Source organism: Saprolegnia parasitica, assembly GCF_000151545.1.
Source record: "Saprolegnia parasitica CBS 223.65 unplaced genomic scaffold supercont2.57, whole genome shotgun sequence".
Lineage (NCBI taxonomy): Eukaryota > Oomycota > Saprolegniomycetes > Saprolegniales > Saprolegniaceae > Saprolegnia > Saprolegnia parasitica.
In genome coordinates, this window is record NW_012156451.1 from 71666 (window position 1) to 93615 (window position 21950).

The 21950-nt window shown below is 59.1% G+C and overlaps 6 protein-coding genes across 6 annotated transcripts; 4 read left to right on the plus strand and 2 right to left on the minus strand.

Annotated features, from left to right (window-relative positions):
• Nucleotides 1–1158: 1158 nt before the first annotated feature.
• Nucleotides 1159–7037, minus strand: SPRG_10588 (hypothetical protein; the record flags this gene model as incomplete). Its single annotated transcript, XM_012349714.1, has 2 exons — nt 1159–4629; nt 4665–7037. The coding sequence occupies 2 exons, from the start codon at nt 7035–7037 to the stop codon at nt 1159–1161; spliced, it is 5844 nt and encodes a 1947-aa protein (XP_012205104.1).
• A 708-nt stretch (nt 7038–7745) lies between these two features.
• SPRG_10589 (hypothetical protein) lies at nt 7746–8568 on the plus strand. The gene is made up of 3 exons (XM_012349715.1): nt 7746–8147; nt 8197–8295; nt 8344–8568. Exons 1-3 carry the CDS (start codon nt 7782–7784, stop codon nt 8449–8451), a joined length of 573 nt encoding a protein of 190 aa, XP_012205105.1. The 5' UTR covers nt 7746–7781; the 3' UTR covers nt 8452–8568.
• Nucleotides 8569–9598: 1030 nt separating this feature from the next.
• SPRG_10590 (hypothetical protein) lies at nt 9599–10174 on the plus strand (the record flags this gene model as incomplete). Its single annotated transcript, XM_012349716.1, has 1 exon — nt 9599–10174. The coding sequence occupies one exon, from the start codon at nt 9599–9601 to the stop codon at nt 10172–10174; it is 576 nt and encodes a 191-aa protein (XP_012205106.1).
• A 641-nt stretch (nt 10175–10815) lies between these two features.
• On the minus strand, nt 10816–12716 carry SPRG_10591 (hypothetical protein). Its single transcript, XM_012349717.1, has 6 exons — nt 12602–12716; nt 12125–12555; nt 11861–12069; nt 11599–11814; nt 11319–11543; nt 10816–11266 (listed from the first exon to the last, which is right to left on the minus strand). The coding sequence occupies exons 1-6, from the start codon at nt 12694–12696 to the stop codon at nt 10856–10858; spliced, it is 1587 nt and encodes a 528-aa protein (XP_012205107.1). The 5' UTR covers nt 12697–12716; the 3' UTR covers nt 10816–10855.
• A 2742-nt stretch (nt 12717–15458) lies between these two features.
• Nucleotides 15459–17074, plus strand: SPRG_10592 (hypothetical protein). The gene has a single exon (XM_012349718.1). The coding sequence runs from the start codon at nt 15535–15537 to the stop codon at nt 17002–17004; it is 1470 nt and encodes a 489-aa protein (XP_012205108.1). The 5' UTR covers nt 15459–15534; the 3' UTR covers nt 17005–17074.
• Nucleotides 17075–17796: 722 nt separating this feature from the next.
• Nucleotides 17797–21836, plus strand: SPRG_10593 (hypothetical protein). The gene has a single exon (XM_012349719.1). It carries the CDS (start codon nt 17831–17833, stop codon nt 21806–21808), a length of 3978 nt encoding a protein of 1325 aa, XP_012205109.1. The 5' UTR covers nt 17797–17830; the 3' UTR covers nt 21809–21836.
• Nucleotides 21837–21950: the final 114 nt, after the last annotated feature.

A 21950-nucleotide genomic window follows, 5' to 3' on the forward strand; every position in this document is an offset into this window, starting at 1 on the left:
ACCGGTGTTCGAGTTGATGTTGGCATTCGGGTTGACGTTCGTGTTTGGCGTGATGTTGGCATTCGGGTTGACGTTGATGTTGGCGTTCGGTTTGACGTTGATGGACGTTGATGTTGGCGTTCGGTTTGACGTTGACGTTGGCATTTGGGTTGACGTTGACGTTGGCATTTGGGTTGACGTTGATGTTGGCGTTCGGGTTGACATTGATGTTGGCGTTCGGGTTGACATTGACGTTAGCGTTCGGGTTGACGTTGACGTTGGCATTGGCGCCGCCGTTGCCGCCGTCAAAGAGGCCGTAGCCGTTGAGGCAGTTCTGGACGAGGCTGCTGATGGCACCACCAAGGTTGAGGCCGAGGACGCTGCCGCCAGAGCCACCATTCCCCCATCCCGTGGCGCGGAGGTTCTGGGTTGTGGTGGCGGCCGAGGTCGAATCGATGCTCTGGAGGGCGACGAGGGCACAGAGGACGGTGGGAGCAAAGGTCTTCATGACTGCTGGTGGTGGTGGTGGTGGTGCTCGAGAAGTGGCAAATAGGAAAATGAGAGTGTCTTTTGGCGGCGTCAAAAGACTTGGTGGAGTCGATCCTTATCCGAGATTTCGCATCTCTCGCTGGTGGACCGGACGTTTTAGGAGAACTTGAACATTTGGCGAACATCATGTGGACAGCTGTTGATGCTTCGTTAGATCACATGCCAACAATGCACGCTTCAGCGACTGGTATCATCAATACAGTGTGGCTCATGTACGACTCTCATGGAACGTGTTGTTGACGCCAGGGCGCTAACTAAACTGCAGGATCGAATGCAAGCAGGTTGGTCACATGGAGAAGCGCGGATCGGAACTGCAAAGTATGTCAATGTGTCTGTCTGGATGTGCACTGTGGGTATTGTACCAACACGTCAAGCGTATAGTATCTGCAGCAAGCTGCCCATTTACTGGTAGACACAGCTCGAATGATCGGCGGTGATTTGTCGAGATAATGCGAAGCCAGAATACGCCGCAACGTCGTTTCTGCGCTGCTCGGTAATAACGTCTCAGCTCTAGGGAATACCCATTGGCCTAGCTAGACAAATTGGTTTGAAGTAATAAGTGGTGCATGAATTGAAGCTCGTGAAATATGCTGTATTTTGCACATAATCCATGGAGAAAAGACAGTAGGCTTACGGGGCCAATGGCACTAGCGCTCTCGGCGTCTTGGCGATGAGACCGGTCTTCAGGTGCACGCCAACCGAAATGTCCTTGAACGTCGTGAGGAGGTCCGTGTCGGACACCGCAGTCGTGTACGTGCCCTGGAGGTGAGTAGCCAGCGTTCGGAGCGCGGTAAAGTTGCTATGGCCAAAACCGACGCACGAGCTCTGGAGTTGGTACTTGGCAAAGTCGCTCGCAATCCGCTGCGCCAAGGCAACCCCGTTCGCATTTTCATTCGGGTGGCCGTCCGAGAAGAAGAGCATGACCGGCGTGTAGAGCGCGTGGTCGTTCCGCGAGAGTACTTCGAGCGCACAGCGCAGGCCTTCGTCGTAGCTGGTCGTGTACCCCTGGAACGGAATCGGAATCGTCGTCGTCTGCGCCAGCGGCTTGCCTTCATAGACAATGGTGCCCTCGCAGCTGAACGTGATGACGGAGATGATGTCGGCGCAGTTGCGCGTGGCAGAAAGCTGCGCCACGTACGCACTGAAGGCCGCCGTGAGCGCGTCCCAGTCGGATCCTTCCATGGACCCGGACGCATCGAGCACGAAGACGTGGTGGTGGAGGCCGCTCGTCGCAAAGTGCTGGCAGTCAAACACGTGGCCTTGCACGAGCGACTGGCCGCTCAAGAGCGAGCTGACGTCGGTGACAGGGTCGTGCCACGCGCCCAAGGTGCAGTACGACGGCGATTGCTTCGCATCCTTGTGGCTCGGCGCTTCGCACTGGTATGGGCACAAACTAAACTGTCTGCGCTCGAGGGCGCTCATGACCGGGTCTTCCCATCCAGACATCTCCCAGTACGTCGCATGGAGCACTTCGTCCATGGGTTGGTTTGGCTCGCTCTCAAGCGTCGCGGCGCAGTGGCGGCGGCCGTCGCTTGCTGCATGCGTACAGGCGGCAGTGGACGCGTGGTCGCATGGGACGTAGTGCACGTGCCCACGACCCATCTTGGTGCAGAAGAACGAGCACATTTCGGCGGCACCACGGTCCCCTGCCGTGTACAGTCGCCCGTCGACGTTGACGCTCGTCAAGTCGGAAACGAACGTCGTTTCTTGCATGTTGCCGTGCGACGCCTTGTGCTTCCCGCTGTGGCCGTACTCCTTCTCGCAGTAGTAACCGCAGCACGGACAGCGCTCGGCACACGTATGCACGAGCGTGTCGCATCGATGGTCGCCCGCGTGGTCGAGGCGGCCGGCGTCGAAGCGGACGCTGCACTTTTTGCGCGACCCGTTCATCGCTTGGTGCGTGTACTTGAACTCGTTCAATTGGTTTTTGAACATCTTGGTCGTCTCTTCGAGCTGGACCTTGACCTCGCACATGCCTTTTTCCGTGCAGATAGCGCGGCACCAGTGGTCGTGTCCGCACGAGTGGAATGCGTTGGCGGCGTGAAAGTGATCGACCGAGGCACACATGTTGCCACACCCGGCGTAGGTGCAAGGTTGCTGGCACCGGCTCGTGCCGCACGAGTGCTTCTCGTGGGGGTCTGTGAACGAGAGCCGGCAGAGATGGGCGCAGCTCGGCGCCGAGCACTGGGACGGGCAAAAGTGCGGCTCGACGCTGCAGACATGAGCGCCCTCGTGCTCGACTGCGAGATGGCAGACCCCGTCGCAGTTGCGCGCCTCGGCGTGCTTGCAAACCAGTTGGCATGTATGGTTCTTCTGTTCGCAATTGCAGGCGCCGGGGTGGCCCGCCACCGCACCGCAAAGCAACGCAGCGTCACGATGGCAGTGGGCACAGAAGCCCTTGCAGCGATGGTCGCTGCCGCAGTCGTGCTTGTCCTTGTGCAAGAAGGACGCGGAGCACGTGAGCTTGCATTCGGCGCACGTGTGATCGCAGCGGCGGAGAAGCTGGCTCATCTTGTTGGCGCACGCATCCAGCTCGTCGATCACGTCGCGGTGGACTTCCTCGATCGACATAAGCCACGCGCGGACACGGTGAATCCGACGCCACACCATGTACTCCCAGAGCTTGTCAAACCGCGCTTCGTGCGCGACCCGGCGTGGTTCATCGATGTGGTCCATGTACTGCTGCAGGAGCGTCGACAGCGCTGTCTTGGCAGTCTCCAAGTTGACCGATGCGTCGATCTTGCCGTCAAAATCCACGTTGAGCACAATCGTGGCGTCACGGGGCACAGCTGCCGTCTCGAGCTCAGTCATGTTCACCGATTGCCGCTGGCTCATCATGGTAGCATCGTCGTCAGGTCCCAACGACGTCGTGCTGTTGTCTTCATCGAGCTGGCCGTATCGCAGAGCGTGGCGGACCTGTTGGCGGCCCCGTGCAACTTTCGCAGCCTGGACGTTCTCGTCCATGGACCGCCAGTCGCGCCGCGCCACCTTGGCGAGTACAATCGCAAGGACTTCGTGGCAGTCGGCGCCGTTTGTGTACGCCTTGTTGTCCCATGCCTCGGCCAAGCACGTGGCGGCGTCGGCCAGCCCATCGTAGTAACCCCGGTTGTTGATCGGCGCACAAGCCGTGATGAGGACAGCACCGCCGTACATGACCGTCACAAAGTTCTCGGCCGTGTTGTCTTGTAGGAGACGCTGGAGTTTGGATTGAAACTCGGCGATAACACCGTCCTCGTCGGCCGGGTTGACGTCCTTGGCGTTGAGGTACAGCTGGCCTCGGAAGAGGCGGTCATCGCCCTTGAGCATCGCGACGCCTTGCTGAAACTTGTCCAACATACAATCAATGTCCTTGTCAAAGCGCATCTCGATGCGGAAGACCGTGAGGTGCGAGATGGCTGCGTTGAGGATGGAGAGAAGCGTGTCCTCCTGTGCGCTGCGCTCCATGGACCCGAGGCCTTCAAAGTCCAAGACGACAACGAGGCCGGTGCTCGATCGACAGAGCGTGAGCCAGACACCGTTCGTGCAGCGTCCGCCCGCGCTTGCAAACGAGCTACCCGTGAGATGGTTCAGAAAGTACGACTTGCCCGTCGACTGCTTCCCCATGGACGTAACGACGACGACGGGGAGTGTCGACGCCTTGAGAATGTAGCTCACGGCCCCAAGGCTGATTTGCTGGGCCACATCGTGCACTTGGACACACTCGTCAAAGCACACGGCGTTGCCGTCGCGCAGAAGCACGAGCTTGTTGTCGCGCGCGAGACAAATCGGCACCGGCACAAACCCAATGAGCGCGAGGAGCCAGTGCCCGATGTCCATCGTCGGCCACTTGAGCGACGCTGCGTCGACGTCGAACACTGCGTCGTTGGCGAGCGAGAGCAACGAGAGGTTCTTTTGCAGCGCACCGAGCTTCTCCATGATGGCCTTGAGCAGGTTGACGACAATCTCGCGGCGCTCGGGCGTCGACGACTGCACGTGCACCTGTAGCGCCGTGGGCAAGAGACCAGTGTTGTTGCCGGTCTCGGCGAGCTTCGGGCGGACAGGGAATTTCTCAAAGACATGGTAGAGCGCCGAGAGCATGTGGGTGTCGCTGGCGGAAGCTGGCTCTGCTTTTGCTCGCAATTGAGCTGCCAATTGACCTTGCCCGTCACCACTGTGACCTGCAGCGTGACCATCGTGCCGGTCGTCGTGTCCAGCAGCACGACCTTGTCGCCGTACGCGCGCGCCTCGGTCGTACTCCAATTCAACGCCACTGGCAGCGCGATCTCGGCGTCGGGCAGCGGCTCGTGGCTCTGCGCCTCGAGCGTCTCGAGGCGAAGACCCTGGCCGTCGAGCGGCACAAGACGCACCATGAAGGCACCGTTGTGGAGCATGACGAGCTTCGTATCGGGTGTCGCCATGAAGCGTGGCACGCGCTTGGAGAGCTGCTGCGTGCGCAGAAAGTACGACTGCGCACTGTGGTTGCTGCCAACGCACAGGATGCCGTGGTTGGCGCCGCCAAAGAGCGACATTGACGCGTAGGGCTCACTTGGGCTCAAGCATTTCAAGTCGTAGTGGTGGACGGGCTCCAAGAGCTTAAACGACTCGCTGAAGGCGTACATGACCACTATCGACTCCGAGTGCTGGAGCGCGAGATGACGATGGGAAACGTCAAAGTCGCAGCGCTGCGCGAGTCGCGAAAACTCTTTCTTGACGAGCGCGGTGGCCGAGAGCGCCCCGTTCAATTGGTACGCGTGGACGTGCGTTTTGCCACCCGACGTAAAGACGACGATCGCGACACGTGTGACGAGAACGGCGTAAATCACATTGGCGTCGCGCGGCAGCTTGATCGCGGCAAGGGGCGCACTGCCGATCGGTGTGAGCTCGAGCAGCATCGCAGCCCCGGCAACGCGCTCCTCGGTGTAGTTGAGGCGGCTGCTGTTGCCAAAGTAGCCTGTGCTGGTTGCTTTGAGCGTCGTTACGAGGGCTGCCGGCCCTTTCTCCTCGTTTGTGGCCCCGAGCGCCTCGAGAAACGCGTTGTGCACGAGCTCTTCCTGCTTGGCGCGCAAGACGGCCCGCAGGTCTTTCTTGCTCGCGAGCGCATTGTAGCACTGGCGGGTGACGGGGTTCGTGACGAGTTCGCTCCAAAGATACGTGCTCACGCTGTTGCACCACTCGTCGTAGCGCGATTTAAGGTCGCCTCGAATGCGCGGCAGAATGACATCCATGAGGGCTTTGTCCTTTGCCTTGAGGTACGGGAACTTGAGGTGGCCCGTTTTGGACCATGAAAACAACGACGTCTTGGTCGTCTGCTTTGCAAGGTCTGGGTCGTGCTTGCACAGCTCGTCGTACCCAAGCTGGATGACAGTCGAGACGCTTGACGCCAACGACTCGGGCAGCGCAATCATGTCGTCAAGGATGTACTGCAGCGCCTCCCACTTGGTCTCCAAGATTTTTTGTGCTGCGACCTCGTCGGCTTCGGTCGTTGCCTCGTTCAAGTAAAAGAGGGTAGCTGCCGCGGCCGCGATGCAAGCCTCGATGTCTTCGAGCTGTGCGCGCGCTTTCTTCTTGGCCTCGGTGCGCAGGTCGGCCTCGAGGGCTTCGATCGTGAGGCACGACAGCTCCGCGGGCAGTGCCCCCATGTGTGCCAGCACCGCGTGCTTCCAGTCGTACGGAAGCTGCGCCTTGAGCTCAAATCGATTCTTGGATACGACACTCATCAGCCACTTGACAAACTCGGCCGACGACGAGACCTCGACCGACTTGGCGTCTTTGCGGACGTCCCGGTCCTCGGACGTGCGCATGGTCACGGCGGTGGCACCCGTTGCGCATGCCAGCTTCGCGTCCTTCGTCGTTGTCGCTACCGACACGAGGTCGCACGAGACTTTCTCGTCCTCGACCGTTGCCTTGTTGATGATAAACTTGACAGCGTGCTTCGTCCGCTTCGTCTCCTTGCGCGTCTCGGCATCCGCCGTCTCGAGTGCGGGCCAGTCGGCTTCCTCGAGACACCAGCGCACGGTTGGCGTCAGCGTTGTCATAAAGCGCAGGGCATATGTCGCCTGCTCGCGCAGGTGCTGCTGAGCGAACGACGAGTCGAGAAGCCACGTGAAGAGGACGAGCTTCGGTCGCTCGCTCTCCTCTGGCACCAAAATCGCATACACGCCTTCGTCGTCGGGCTGCAAGTACTTCTCGAGACTCGATGACCACCAATCTTGGGCGCGAAGATCAGCTGCAACCGCCGCTTGCTTGCCGAAACACCCAATGACATCGATACCCTTGGTGCTCGCCTTCTGGTTGCAGCACGCGTTGACGAAGAGTCCTAGCTGACGCTCTTGCGTCGTCGTGGCGGTCGCATCGACGACCTTCAGCGCGCGGAGAATGCGGAAGAGCTCGGATTCGATCAGCGTTGGTTGGAAGGTGACGGACCCGTCGTCGAGTCGGACTTCAGTCTTCAGGAGGTGGTAGCACTTGAGGCCCTCGTAGCTCGTAGCCACGCTCTCCTTTTTGTTGTTGCTCGCTTCTTGATGGGACATTGCCAAATGCGAGATGCGAGGCAGGGCCGTGTCTCGATGGACCTGCATTCCGCACTTGATCATTTTCACACCAGTTGTTTGACGCGCACGTGATGTGTCAAATCGATGATGAATTTTATCAAGTGGCTGTGCGCCGATTGTAAAACCTGTTGTTTACTGTTTAAAACACATAGCCAATGTTTTACACAGTCAGCAACAGTCGTACAGTATACGGGATATACGAAGTCTCAAGCTCCACTAGCCTCCCCATGCTATTCATCCGGAAGTTAAACACCATGTCAAGGTCAGCCCAGCATTGAAGCTCCTAGCGCTATAGGTGTGCACTTGGACGCGTTAGAGTTGACATCGAATCTAGATACTAGTACTCGAGACTACTAGCTCTCGAAACTGATTTTGTCGACGCGTCGGCCAAGGCCAAGGCGAGCGACGATGCTGACATCAGCTCTCACATCACACGGGTTAACTGGTGGTGCAAATGTCGTGCATGCGTCGTTTACACTCCGTCCTCGGAGGGTTAAGTCAAGTGCATCGAGATTTTGAGCATGAAGCAGGCGCCACGAAAGCGCTCGGGCACTTGCGGCAGCAGGCACTTGGTGTGTGGCGAAGCTGATCCTAGACGAGTACATCGTGATGGATTGTCGTCGGCTCCACGCGCTAGCGTCTAATATGTCATATTTCTGCACTGTCGCTTAATATCAGCCAAAAATAGACGCGTCAGGCGGCGACTTGAGAAGAACAACTGCCATGAAGTTTCCTTGGCTCGAGTTCGCCAAGCTGACGCGACCCCGGTCGCTCTCCGCGCCCACGGAGCCTCAATGCGACGAGGTCCGCGATGACGCGCTAGGCTCATGGCTGCGTCAACCAAAGAGCCGAGATACCACTGCCCAAGAGAACGAACTCGACGATGCGCAGGCCGAACTGCTCATTGAAGCCGCGAAGGCCGGCAACGTCGACGAAGTTCGACGACTGTGCGAGGTCGTGGGTGTTGACGCCGACATGCGCGGGTACATGGGCTGGACCGCTGCACACTGGGCGGCGCGCCAGGGCCATGTTCACGTCCTCGAAGTGCTGCACCGCCTCGGAGCCAACTTGGACTCGCTCGATTGCCGCGTACTACGCTGCTTTCCGATCATTTTAGCATAAATTGGTGCTGGACTAGGGCGATTGCCTCTTGCACAAGGCGGCGGCCAACGGTCAGCTGCAAACATGCAAATGGCTCCTCCAGCACGCATTCAACGTTCACGCGACCAACAAGCATGTGCGTGCAATATTCAAGAACTTGGTGGAAGTGATTTTTCTGCATTAGGGTATGACGCCGCTGGACTTGGCGCGCGAGAAAGTTCGCCATGACAAAGACCCTACAACTGTCGCTTGCGAAGCCCTTTTGGCCAACGCCGCCGAGTGCACGTTTTAACAATAGCGACACATACACCGTAGCACACAAACAACTCGGGTGTCGAAACCAAAGTCGAAAACACTGATATTGGTGTGGTAAACGTATTGTAATAACACTGGATTCGCCTTACACGAAGCTGCTCGCTTGCGTGAAAGATTAGGGATTTTAGGAATTGTTGATCATTAGAGTTGGGACCGGAGGAGCACAGAACTTCTAGCGCAGTCTCATTTGGCGCAAACAAGTGGACCGAACGTTTCTGGAGAACGTCAACACATGGCGAACGTCCTGTCGGCATTCGTCGACTGCCCCGTTTAGCAAAGCTGCATACAGCTTGAAATCAATTAGCCTAAACCAGGATGGCATTGACAGCAGCCCGGCACTGGCAACGAAGACGAATGAAACTACTGAACGGAATAAAGATCCAACGGTACTTTAGCCAGAACGCCCGGAAGCACATGTGCAGAACGAACAAAGAGAGGTGACAGACAAGACGGGTCCAAGTCATGAAATTACGAAGAGCAGGAATCTTGGCGCCTACAATCTTCAAATCTGTTTAACGACCCAATCTCGACGGTTCCCATGTACATGTACTACTACCATGTACTACTACCACACGATACACTTTAGGACCGTCTCTCATTCTCAATACTAGTATTTCATTTTCTCCGTGAAGCCCACCTCTTAAAGCTCCTTTAGCTACACCTCAATGCCTTCTTTCCACTCATTCGTACAACTCATGTAAGTACTATTATACGCTCGACGTGTTGGTACAATACCCACAGCGTACATCCAGACAGACAAGTTGACATACTTTGCAGGTCCGATCAGCGCTTCTCCACGTGACCAACCTGCTTGCATTCGATCCTGCGGTTTAATTAGCGCCCTGGCGTCAACAACACGTTCCATGAGAGTCGTACATGAGCCACACTGTATTGATACCAGTCGCTGAAGCCTGCATTGTTGGTATGTGATCTAACGAAGCATCAACAGCTGTCCACATGATGTTCGCCAAATGTTCAAGTTCTCCTGGAACGTCCGGTCCACCAGCGAGAGATCCGAAATCTCGGATAAGGATCAACTCCACCAAGTCTTTGACGCCGACAAAGACACTCCCATTTTCCTATTTGCCACTTCTCGAGCACCACCACCACCACCAACAGCAGTCATGAAGACCTTTGCTCCCACCGTCCTCTGTGCCCTCGTCGCCTTCCAGTGCATCGATTCGACCTCGGCCGCCACCACGAGCCAGAACCTCCGCGCCACAGGATGGGGCAATGGTGGCTCTGGCGGCAGCGTCCTCGGCCTCAACCTTGGCGGTGCCATCAGCAGCCTCGTCCAGAACTGCCTCAACGGCTACGGCCTCTTTGACGGCGGCAACGGCGGCGCCAATGCCAACGTCAATGTCAACCCGAACGCCAACATCAACGTCAACCCGAACGCCAACGTCAACCCGAACGCCAACATCAACGTCAACCCGAACGCCAACATCAACGTCAACCCGAACGCTAATATCAACGTCAACCCGAACGCCAACATCAACGTCAACCCGAATGCCAACATCAAGCCAAACACGAACGTCAACCCGAATGCCAACGTCAACTCGAACACCGGCGGCAACCCCGGCCCGATGCCCAACAGCGGCGGTGTGACGCCTGGTGGCAACCCGTCGACGGTCCCGACTGGCGCCCCGACGGCTGCGCCGGGCAGTGTGACCCCCGGTAGCGGTGGCCGCGGCTACTAGATTCGCGTCCGTCGACTTCGTAGCGTACATTCTTGTGTCATTGTCTTGATCATGAATATGTGTTTCTTCCACGATGATTGAGTTCGTCCTATTGGCAGTGCGTCAGAGGCCTTTACACCTGTGTAAGAGTCCATCTTTTGTTGATCTTGTAATCGTTGAGCCCTGCGTCGTCTTCAGACCGAGGGGTGAAGGCAAGGTGCTCAAGAAAAGTGAAAATGAAGAGTGACATGTGCTTCAAGAAGCAAGGGTCTGTTTAGAGTGACACTTGCCATAAGCCAAGCCTACTCGTGGAGAAGATGTCGTTAGCTTCAATTTCAACTACAGGCACCCGTTCCAGAGCTGCTAGCATTTACGACTTGGGAGAAGATGTCGTTGAGCTTTAACTTGAACTACAGGCCCCCGTTCCAGAGCTGCAAGCACTTGGTATGCAGAGGTGTAGTAACCGCAACAGAAACGTCGTGGCCAATTAGTTCATCACTGAAACGTCGCCAAAATTCTCGAACCAGGCTTTTATCCTCGGCACATTGTGGTGTTATGTCTTGAAATGAAGCATCGTTTCACGCTGTTCGTACGGCCCCAAAGCTAGCACCACATAGACGTTGGTTATTCTATAACGCGTCGTTCAATACTTGGTGTCTCACTTCTGTTGCAAAAATCCATGTTGTGAGTATAAAGGTTAAACTATTGCGATTGGAGCGACGGTTTCTCAAAGTGCTTGAAGCGCAGGTACGCATAGTCGTCGCCGGCGCGGTCCCGGACGCTGCGGTCGAGGCGCGGAACATGCGTCGCGAGCACCTCATCCAAGTAGCTTTTGTCGGTGGTTGTAAACGGAGCAAACGCCGTGAGCGGCCGCGCCGTCAGCGCCAGCTCGAGGGTCGGAAGAATACTCGCATAGATGGCACGCGTCTCGTCGTGGAGCCGGTCGTTCTTGCAGAGCACGGGCGCATACTCGGTCTCAAAGACGCGCGGGAGCCATTGCAAAATGCCCTTTTGCTTCTCTTCCAGCGCACGCTTGCCGATTTTGTGCGAGAATGCCGCGGCAAAGCCCGACGAGACTAAGATCTTGACCAAGCTGCCCCATCGGAACACGCGCTATAGACAACGCAGCATGACATACCATCTCAACACCATCAATAAGAAGCACCTTTGAGAAGGCAACTTGCTTGGCCCACTCGAGCTTCCAGGACGGCGGAGCGTCGTCACCGGCCGCGACGACGACGACATCCGAGGCACTCGTGCCCCATGTGCGCAACACGTAGAGCAGCCCGAGGCCGACGCCAGACGCGACGAGGCCAGCAGTGATGCCGTAGTGAACCTTCTCGGTCCAGAGGTACTCTTTCTGGCACGCTTCGATGAGTGTGACGTGCATCTACGATCGACATATTTCTTGAGGTCACATGGCGGCAGCGGACGTGGAGGTCTACCTTGAGCTGCGCACAGACGCCCTTGAAGATGGTGAGGAGGTTCTCGGTTGCGAGGTCGGGCGCGCGCTGGACTTCGCGGATGATTTCACCGCGCGTGCCATCAAATTCGGTCACAAGAAGCCTGCGAAGGATGTCCTCCTCGACGTTGCCCGTCGACATGTCTTCCATCGGGATGTGCGACGTGGGCACGTACATCGAGTAAATGAACGGCATGTCCTACATGCGTGTAAGACGCATACTACAATATTCTGGTACGTTGAACCTTGCGAGGGATGACCTTGCTGAGGTTCCAGCACAGCGCGCCGTACGCGCGCGCAAAGTCGTGGACGGACTTGAAGTCGTCGACCTTGTTGAGGATGAGGCGGACCTTCGAGTTGACGTGCTGGAGCGACGACGTGAGCACGTCCAGCGTCTCGAACGTCGTGCCGGGCTTGTCCGGGTCGAACATGAGCAGCACAATGTCGGCGCGCTCTACCCGATAGATAGATACACGATGCACTTTCTCGCAAAGGTAATGAAAGCATACCGGCAAACCAGCGCACGACGCGCTTAAAGTCGTAGCCGCGGTCCATGTCGGAGCGGTCCGCGGACGTGCCCGGCGGGTCGATCATGCCCGGCGAGTCGATGATCATCATGCCGGTTTCGTCGAGAAGATCGCAGTTCTCGAGCATCTTGAGCTCGACCTGCGACACAAAGTCGGCGCCGAAGAGCCCTCGGATGTCCTGAAAGCCAAACTTGTTGTTGCGCGAGAGCGCGTAGCCGTCGAGGCGCTCGGCGCGCTTCCCGCCCGCGATGACCGTGAACGTGCAGTCTGTCGGCGCGCGGCCCGTCTTTTGCACGTCCTGCCCAAGCATGTGGTTGATGAAGGTCGACTTGCCGGACGAGTGGTTCCCGAGCACGAGCACCATCGGCGTGTGCACGCGAGCAAACGACGCAAACTTGCTCGCTTGGCGTAGCCTACGAGCGATGGTGTGGCCGAGGTCGCTGGCAACCTAGCGCGTACCCTTCCATGCGGTCGAACATGGTCTCGACCTCCTTCTGCACCATGCGGTTGAGCTCGCCCGCGATCTTCATGTCCTCGCTCATCGCCGACGCCATGCTGCCGACTGAAGCCGTCGCCTTTCGAAATCGCGCGATGCCATTGGTCCACCGACCTCATAGAAACGTCAAGTCAAGTGACAGGCTGTATTTTTATGCAACGTTGAAGCTTCAACAACAACGACGCAGCCAAAGCAACGCCACCACCGCAACACCAGGTCGTCTCAACGAACGAAGCTGGCATTCGCTACGATGCAACCGTTCAACGGCTGGGGTCACGGCTGACTGAGGTTGCGTGGCGATCGAGTTGCCGTTTTTCGGTCCTTCCCATCAACCATCAGATTGTCCTCGGGTAACCCTCGGCTGACAAGTCGTCAAAAACAGCCAGAATACTTGATGAAAATCGACGACGAGCTTTCGAACGTGCGCACTGCACAATAATTCTAGTTCTCAATGATCACATGGGAAAAACTTGCGTTGAGAGGGAATCACGACTACCAGCCGCCACCGCAGTTGCCCCACTGGTCGCACAAAGTGGGGTTCCAGCCATCACCAGGACCCCAGCCACCATGACCCTAGCCGCCGACCCCAACCACCAGGACCCCAACCACCTGGACCCCAGCGGCCACGACCCCAGCCACCACGACCCCAGCCGCCGCCATGGTGCATACCACGGCCACCGCCACGGCTCCATTCGTCGCTCGGAGTGTTCTTGGCATCGCCGCTCGGGTTGGCCTCGACAGCTGGAGCTGGAGGATCGTTGTTTGTGGTCACGCCTTCGGTTGCCGCAGTGTCTTTCGGAGCAGCGCCAGCGGCCGCCGCAGCATAGCAAACAAGGGAATCTGCATCATAGTGTGATGTCGGAGGCAATTGAAATCTGACATCGTCGGCGACAAGGCTTCGGTGGGGTCCCATCCGCTCAACCGGTAAGAAACCATCAGTAAAAGCAAGGCCATAATTTGTTTCTATGATTTATGGACTTTGGAGAAAGGAAACATCGGTGCTATTCCTCCCAGCTGATGTGTTCTTATCACTCTCTAGCACTGTTCTGCGCGTCAGCCTTTTTCATTGTGCAACGACAACACTGCATCTCGCTCAGCGATACCTTCATATCGGCCTTGACGTCAACCCGTTCCTGATCGGTGGCGTCGTGTCGACAGCTCGTGCGTCTCGTACCTCGTGATGATCTTCCAAAAGGCCGCTGACGTTTCCATGACGACGAGAAGAGCTTGAAGCTCCGAGAAGATTGCTTCAACTTGAGAGCTAGCAATGTCTCGATCGCCGCATCGCCGCACGCTACATGCTGTGATTCCGACAATCTCGTGAGAGCCCTCGACACGCCATACGCTATGCTCCAACAGCTCGTAGAGGTTGGTCATAGGCGAGAAGAGGCGGCTCCATGGTAACGAGCCTATTGGATCTGCAACAGGTTCTTGGATCTGCAGGAGCGTCATCAGGAACATACAAGCCTCCCTTTTGGAACATCCCAAAGCTCTCATCTACGTCGACGCCGCCATTACCAAGCCTATCGAGATGTTGAAGTCCACTGCAGACTTGGTTGCATTCGTCAGTCAACCCCTCCTCTTGCCTCGTCTTGCTCCGTGTAGGAGGGGTACGCTGGTCGCCAAAGGGGGCGTAAGCGGTTTCGTGGAGGCGAGCCCTTGTATTTCTCCAGCAGTCGGCAGTTGTGAGCACACCTTGCGTTGGAGGTAGGACTGCATCTACGCCACACCTTTCATTGATTCTCGTCTCTTCTATGCCCGTCAACCCGTCCACAACCGCCTCTGCTACATCACATTAGAGCCGACTGGAAGCATATCAATGGGCGCGGCCTTGGTTTCTGCGCAGAGAGCGGCGCGCTTTCGCGTCTGGAGTGACCCACTTTTCCACACGGGGGCGGAGCCTTCTTGATGATACTACTCGCAAAATCCAGCGCCTAAACGCATGCGTCGCTATTGTCGCCGGTGAATCAAGCCACAAGAATTAACGGCCAACGTGCTCAAAACAAGCTGGCGGTACAGGCCGCAACGGCTGCTGTGAAACGAATTCACTCCCGTTCGACATCGTTTGCGAGGCAGCAGCACCATGCGCTGTGTCGTCGCCACCCGAAGCACGGAGGCGGTCGTCCCCCAGAAGTGGATTTCCCAGGATTTCCGTAGCCAATGAACGGCGCCACATGAGCCTGCCACGTCATCCCGGAAAAGCTCCGTGGCGTTGGCAAGATGCGTGCCACAGACGTGCGCGTCAGTCCGCGCCAGAAACCTGTCGAAAGATCGTATCTTCAACAGGGCCGATCTTGGTCCTGAATTTGCAGTTGGGTAAAATCAGGATCGAAGGGCCTGTCGCGGATGCGAGGGGCGTCCTTGGACGCAAGGTCCCACCGTCGCCAGTCGCCGCCTTGGTGGAACGCCGACCACTTCCAACTCCTTTTTGCTACTTTTACCGAGCTTCGTCGTCGACAACGCATGCCTGAACGGTCGTCGGTCGCCCATCCCGCTCCCTGGCGCATCGAATCTGGACGACCCACCGTCGGTCGTGCAGATTTGACCGAGCGGTCGTCCACACACCAACTTCACTTGGGTGCTCGCACGTTCGAGTGGCTGCGACAAACGGATTCTGATTGGTGCAATCCTGCTACTCAGCTGCAGTGACGCCGGGTCGGCACGCTATTTTCGCCAATCACATCTCGTTTCAGAGCATATTTTGGCCAATGCGCAAGCATGGTGCCCCTTGGGGATCGGCGCCGCCTGGAAGTAGGCCTTTTTCCGTACAATTCGGACTTTCGGATGGGTACGTTTCGGCATAGTCCGACTTTGCAGTATCCAGCCACACGCTGGGGCAAGGGCAATCTCACATTTGCTTCGCCTTTGCGCCGCCGCCGCCGCCGACGTCCTCAACATGCAGCGCCAGTTCCAGATTTTGCGCAAGATGAGCGTATTGACCAAGCAGACCATCAACCCGCGCATCGTCGAGGCTGAGTACGCCGTCCGCGGTGCCATCGTGCTCCGCTCGGACGCGTACAAGAAGCAGCTCGCGTCCGGCGACAAGTCGCTGCCCTTCGACAAGATCATCGCATGCAACATCGGCAACCCGCAGTCGCTTGGCCAGAAGCCGATCTCGTTCCACCGCGAAGTGCTCTCGCTCATCAACATGCCGGGCCTCGTCGACCACGAAGATGCGCCCAAGATCTTCAAGGCCGACGCGATCGCGCGTGCCAAGTACTACCTCTCCAAGATCCCGTCGGGCACGGGCGCGTACGGCCACTCCAAGGGCCACGAAGTCCTCCGTGAAGAGGTGTGCGCGTTCCTTGAGCGCCGCGACGGCCACGCCGCCGACCCGGAGACCATCTTCCTCACGGACGGTGCGTCGCAGGCGGTGCAGTCGATGCTCCTCGCGCTCATCCGCGACCAGAACGACGGCATCCTCGTCCCGATCCCGCAGTACCCGCTCTACTCGGCGACGATCGCCATCAACGGCGGCTCGCTCTGCGGCTACTACCTCGACGAAAAGTCGGGCTGGGGCATGGACATTGCCGAGCTCACGCGCTCGATCGAGGATGCGCGCAACGCCGGCAAGGACGTGCGTGCGCTCGTTGTCATCAACCCGGGCAACCCCACGGGCCAGTGCTTGAGCGAGAACAACATGCGCGACATTGTCCAGTTCTGCAAGGACGAGAAGCTCGTGCTCATGGCGGACGAGGTCTACCAGGAGAACGTGTACGCCGAAAACAAGCACTTTGTCTCGTTCAAGAAGGTGCTCAAGGACATGGGCTCGGACTACGACTGCGTCGAACTCGCTTCGTTCCACTCGACGTCCAAGGGCTTCACCGGCGAGTGCGGTCGCCGCGGCGGCTACATGGAGCTCGTCAACTTCAACGCCGACGCGATGGAGCAGCTCTACAAGCTCGTCTCGATCAACCTCTGCTCCAACATTGAGGGCCAGCTCATGGTCGCGCTCATGACCAACCCGCCGGTGGAGGGCGACGAGTCGTACGAACTCTACGTCGCTCAGCGTGACGGCATCCTCTCGTCGCTCAAGCGCCGCGCCGTCAAGCTCGTCGCCGCCTTCAACGAGCTCGAGGGTGTCTCGTGCAACGCCGCCGAAGGTGCCATGTACACCTTCCCGCGCATCACGGTGCCCGAGAAGGCCGTCGCGGAAGCCACCAAGCGCGGCGTCGCCCCCGATGCGTTCTACGCCATGGCGCTCCTCGACGCGACTGGCATCGTCGTCGTGCCCGGCTCCGGCTTTGGCCAGGAAGATGGCACGTTCCACTTCCGCTCGACGATCCTCCCGCCCGAGGAGGCCATCGACGAGGTCATTGAGAAGACGGCCAAGTTCCACGCCGAGTTCATGGACCTCTACCGGTAAATACATGTCGTCCTTCTGGCGGTCGCATCATATGAGCTCGCTTCGAGGAATGCTGCTAATGTAAACGCCCTTTGTTTTTTTCTATTGTCTTGGGGACCTTGACAACGTTCTGTTGCTTCGCGGCCACCCATACGTGGCGACACCGATCGGTGCATCCGTACGTGGCACGAGTCAGGCGGTGAGAGCCCGAAGGAAAGTTGCCGGATCGACTGCGGCTCCTCACTACAGCCTCGACGAAACGCGTGAAGCTGCACACCTGTTGCCGTTCTAGGCCAACATTGGTCGCAGGCAGGGCAGACGTAGCCGCAGCAGCACTACGGCCTACTAGTACGTGCGCATCGCGCATTGCGGCAGACGTCACAACTGGGCCCCTCGAGTCACTCGAGTCAGCAAGCGCCAAATATCGATCTCCTCCAAATGGCTCTGCCAGTCGTCTACACCTCCAATATACACTGTCGAGTCCCTCTAGAGTCTCTAGTCGTCGCGAAAAGCACTCCGAAATGTTTTGATTTCGTAGAAGTATTGTTGGGGGTCCACCACGGGGAGGGGATCTCTCCGTGCGCAGCTCACTCCCAACGACCAAGTGCTGGTGCCAACTCCCCACGCATTCAGGCGTAGCACTACGTATGTGAACTCTTTGTAAGGAAGATAACGCGGAACACGTCCCACGTGAATACTTGCATAGTATTGTTACACGGCGACAAGCATGATTAGCGTGGGTGTCTGGCGCGCCTGCTCAAGATCCATCCGGGGTATCCGGATAACCATCCGGCCGGCCGGCGATTGGCCATCGCGATGGCATCTTTCAAGAACTTGTTGGTGGGCGATGGCGCCGATCAACGTGGACGACGTCGGGCGCTTGCTCCAGTGGAAGCTCAAGAAGCAGCTGACCAAGCTCAGCGACGAGGCGCAGGTGCAGATCGCGCAGGACCTCCTCTCGTCGTCGTCGCAACTGGATGCGGTCGAAGCAGCGCTCAACATCCCGCGGCCGCGGCTCCTCCGCGCCGTGCTCGAGTGGGCCGTGCACATGGCGACCAAGGCCTCGAGCGACGACGCCTCGACGGCCGCGCGTGCGTTCGATGTGCTCGCAAGCGCGCTCACGCAGACGAGCGGGTACCAACTGCAGCTGCCATTGCAGTCGTGCACGCAGCTGCTGCAGGCCATGACCATTGTCGTCTCGGCCTCGGAGAGCGTGCTTCCGAGCGTGCTCTGCGTGTTTGTGCACCTCTTTGAAAACACGAGCGCCGCGTCGTTTGCGCCGCAGTTTGGCGTCTTCAAGCCGCCGACCGACGTCTACACGACCTTTCTGCACACGACGCTGCGGACGCTCGTGGCACGCCCGCCGTCCGAGACCGCTCGGGATCTCATGCTCGTGATCCTCCGCGTCTCGCACGTGCTGCAGAAGCACCAGAGCAACAAGAAGAAGGTCTTCCTCGCGAGCAAGCAGTCGCTGTCGTCGTTCATGGGGCTCCGCGCGTCGCTCATCGCGGGCGATGCAGACTACGCCGCGCCGATCGTGCACCTCCTCGACACGATGGTCGGAGACGCACTCTTTGACGTGGAGCACCTCTTTGGCTACGACAAGCTCCACACCGCGACGAGCGTCTGGCAGCTGTCGTCGAGTGACGCGCCGCCGGCCAAGAAGGCCAAGCTCGCGCCCAAGACCGCCAAGATCGCCATGGCGTACCAAGAACAGCTCTTCGCCGAGCTGCAGGCGCAGCTGCAACCGGACGCGGCCCACGCCTATGCGGCGGCAGACTTTGCAGCGATGCTCGTGGCCCAGTTCACGTCGCGCATCCGGTCGCAGACGGAGAAGCGCAAGGCGCCCGACGCCGTCACTCCCGCCTTTGCGTTCTGGCTCGAGCTTATCGCGGTCAGCATCCGTCTACCGACGACAAACGACGCGTACCCGATCCAGATGCGCGTGCTGCGCACGCTGTGGGCCGCCATGAACAGCAGCGAGATTTACAGAGTCGCCGAAGACAACGCTCGCCAGGACCAGCTGCAGTACCTCGAGCGGGTCGTATCGAGCATCATGGGCCTCGTGAAAGCGGACAACAGCGCGTGCATTCCGGACGAGACGACGCTCTTGTCGAGCATGGTCGAGTGCTCGCCCAAGATCCTCCAAGCACACTTGCCACAGGTGTTTGCGCTGCTCTCCAAGAAGGCGACAAGTGATGTGGACGCGAGCGCAGAGTGTCTGCGCCACCTGCTGCACTCGTACGACGCGGTGCGTCTGCTGCAGGACCTCCTCAGCGCCCTCTTTGCGACCACCAACGCAGCGCCGCTCACGCGCCTCTTCCGGCACGCGGCGCTCGATGCCATGCTGCGCACCGCGTGCAACAACGTCCCTGCCGGGCAGCTCGAGTCCATCTGGCTCTTCTTCCACGACGCCCTGCGCGCGGGCATGGACAACACCGCGACGCTCCAGCTCGTGCGCACGGTCTTTGGCACGTTTCTGCAAGAAGTCCAAGTGAGCCAGCACAACCGAGAGATGTTTGAGGCGCGCGCCAAGGATTCGTTCGAGGTCCTCGTGCGCCCGGCGTTGGAGCACGTCGACGACGCGGTGGCGCGCCAGCTGCTCAGCCTCGCCGGCGACCTCCTCGAGCTCACCGACAAGTCGCTCGACATGCAGTATGTGCTGGATGCGATTTTTGCCGCCGACGACATGGGCACGACGCTGCACCGGCTCGCCTCGACGGAGCAGAACGACGACGACCCGTCGCTCGCGCTGCATGGCCTTCTCAAGCTGGCGGCAACGCGCGTGCGGTTCCTTACGTCCGGCGGCGCTGGCGGTGACGAAGCGGCGTCGATGGCCGCGTTCGTGCTTGGCAATTGCGGCGCCGAGTGGGCATGCATCACGCCGTTCTTGACGGAGCTTGGGCACGCGGCCCCGGCAGACGTCTCGTCTGCGTTCATGGAGACCGTGTGCCGCCAGTCGATCGCGGCGCCGGCATCCTCCTCGCTCTTCCTCGACGCGGCGTTCTACGAGATTCGGCCGTTCCTGAACGTCGTGCCGACCGTGTTTGTGCAGCTGCTCGCGACGTCGGTCGGCGCGCTGGCGTCGTCGTCGAAAGCCTCGGCGCGCCTTGCGAAGCTCGCTCGGCGCATTGCAACGCCGGCGGAGCACCCGGCATTCCTCGAGGCGCTTGCCCGCGTCTCGTTGCCGGCGTCGGCCGTGGCGGCCACGGACCTCGAGGCGACACTCACGTTCCTGGCGGCCGTGCCGATCCCGTACATTCCCAGCCCCGCGACGACGCTGCTTCTGTGCACCATGCTGCGCCTGGAGCTGCTCTTGGCAGACACGACGACTGCGAGCACGGCCATCCACACGTGGCTCACGACCTACTTTGATGCGACGACCCACGCGCTCGAGGCCGCCAGCATCGAGGCGCTCGACCACTGGCTGCCATTGGTGCTCGGCCGCGCAACCCTCTCGGGTGGGACCGACCATATGCTCGGGGCGTTTGGCCGCTGCGTGGCCAAGGTGCACCCGACGCTTCTCCACCGCATGCTCAGCGTGGTGAGCGCGCGGGCCACGGCCGACGGTATGACGACGACGGTGCGTCAGCTCCTCTCGCGGGCGCTGCAGTGCTGCTCGATCGCCAAGAGCAAGCACGTCGAGGCGTTCTGGGCCGACGCGATCCACCCGCGGGTGGCGCGACTCGTCGCAACCGAGTCGCTGACCAGCGACGCGCTCGATCTCTTTGCTTCAATTTTGCACTTTCACGAGCTCAAGCACAAGACCGACAACGACGTCCACGCAAGCGTCGGTAAAGTCCTCGCGGCCGCGTGCCGCCACGTGACGAGTGGCGATGACGCAGCGGCCGTCGTCGCCAGCGAAGCCGTGCTGCGTACGATCGCGGTTCACTACAAGTCGCTCTCCAAGACCCTGCACTTTGCTCTGCCTGTGTTTGGCGCGCTTCTCGGCGCCTGTCTTGTCGCGTCGCCGTCGACGACCATCTCGACGGCAGTCGAGGCCTTGCTCGACCACTGCAACGACGCCGAGTTTGCCCTTGTCTGGTCGACGCTCCAGCACGAGCTCCTCCACGGTGACGAGACGCGCGTCACGGCGAGCCTTCGCGCGACGCTTCTCTTTCTCCAGACCGACAAGCTCCATGGCCACCGGCACTTGCTCAGTGCGTCGGCCAAGCACGTGCTTGCGTCGGTCGTCGACCTTGCGAATGCACAGTACGGAGCGAGCACGCACGTCCTCGCACTGCAGGTCGTGGCGCAGCTGCTCACAAAGCAGGATGCGTTCCATTGGCACGCGAGCGACGTGCAGCTCGGTCTCTTGGTGCTCCGGCCTCTGCTCTCGCTTGCCGCCGCCGAGGCGCTGCCGGCCATCGACGACGTCCACCAGATCTGGACGAGCGCGTATACGGTGCTCCTGCGGGTGCTGCGCCAGCACAGCGCGTCACTGCCCGTGTTTTTGCCGCACTATGTCCTCGGCTGCAATGCGCTCCTGCGACTCGTCTTGCGCGTCGGCAAGGACGCAAAGGTGACGAAGGAGCTCCTCGTGTGGGCGTCCAACCTCACGCGTCTCTATGGGTACATGATTCCCCACGGCGTCTCGTTCCGCAAGCACATGGTGTACATGCTCGCCGAGTATTTCAAGCAGACGGACGCGCTGCCGCACGACGTGACCGAGACGCTTCGGCCGGGTATCTACGCCCTCTTTGACATTTGCTCCAAGTACGAGAAGGACCAGCTCTTTGGGACGCTCGACGCGACTGGGAAGGTCCTCCTCAAGAGCATGGACACGCACTACAAGGAAACACACCAGTACACGGGCAAAGTCTAGGACAATCTACTATTTCGAACTTTTTTCTCGACTTACCGGCGGTCGACAAATTACGTCAAAATGCGGCTCGTAACGAGCGTGCGAGGACCCTCTGTGAGTGTACGTAACAGCCAGGGCTAGGTACGGGCCGCAGAGCACAAGC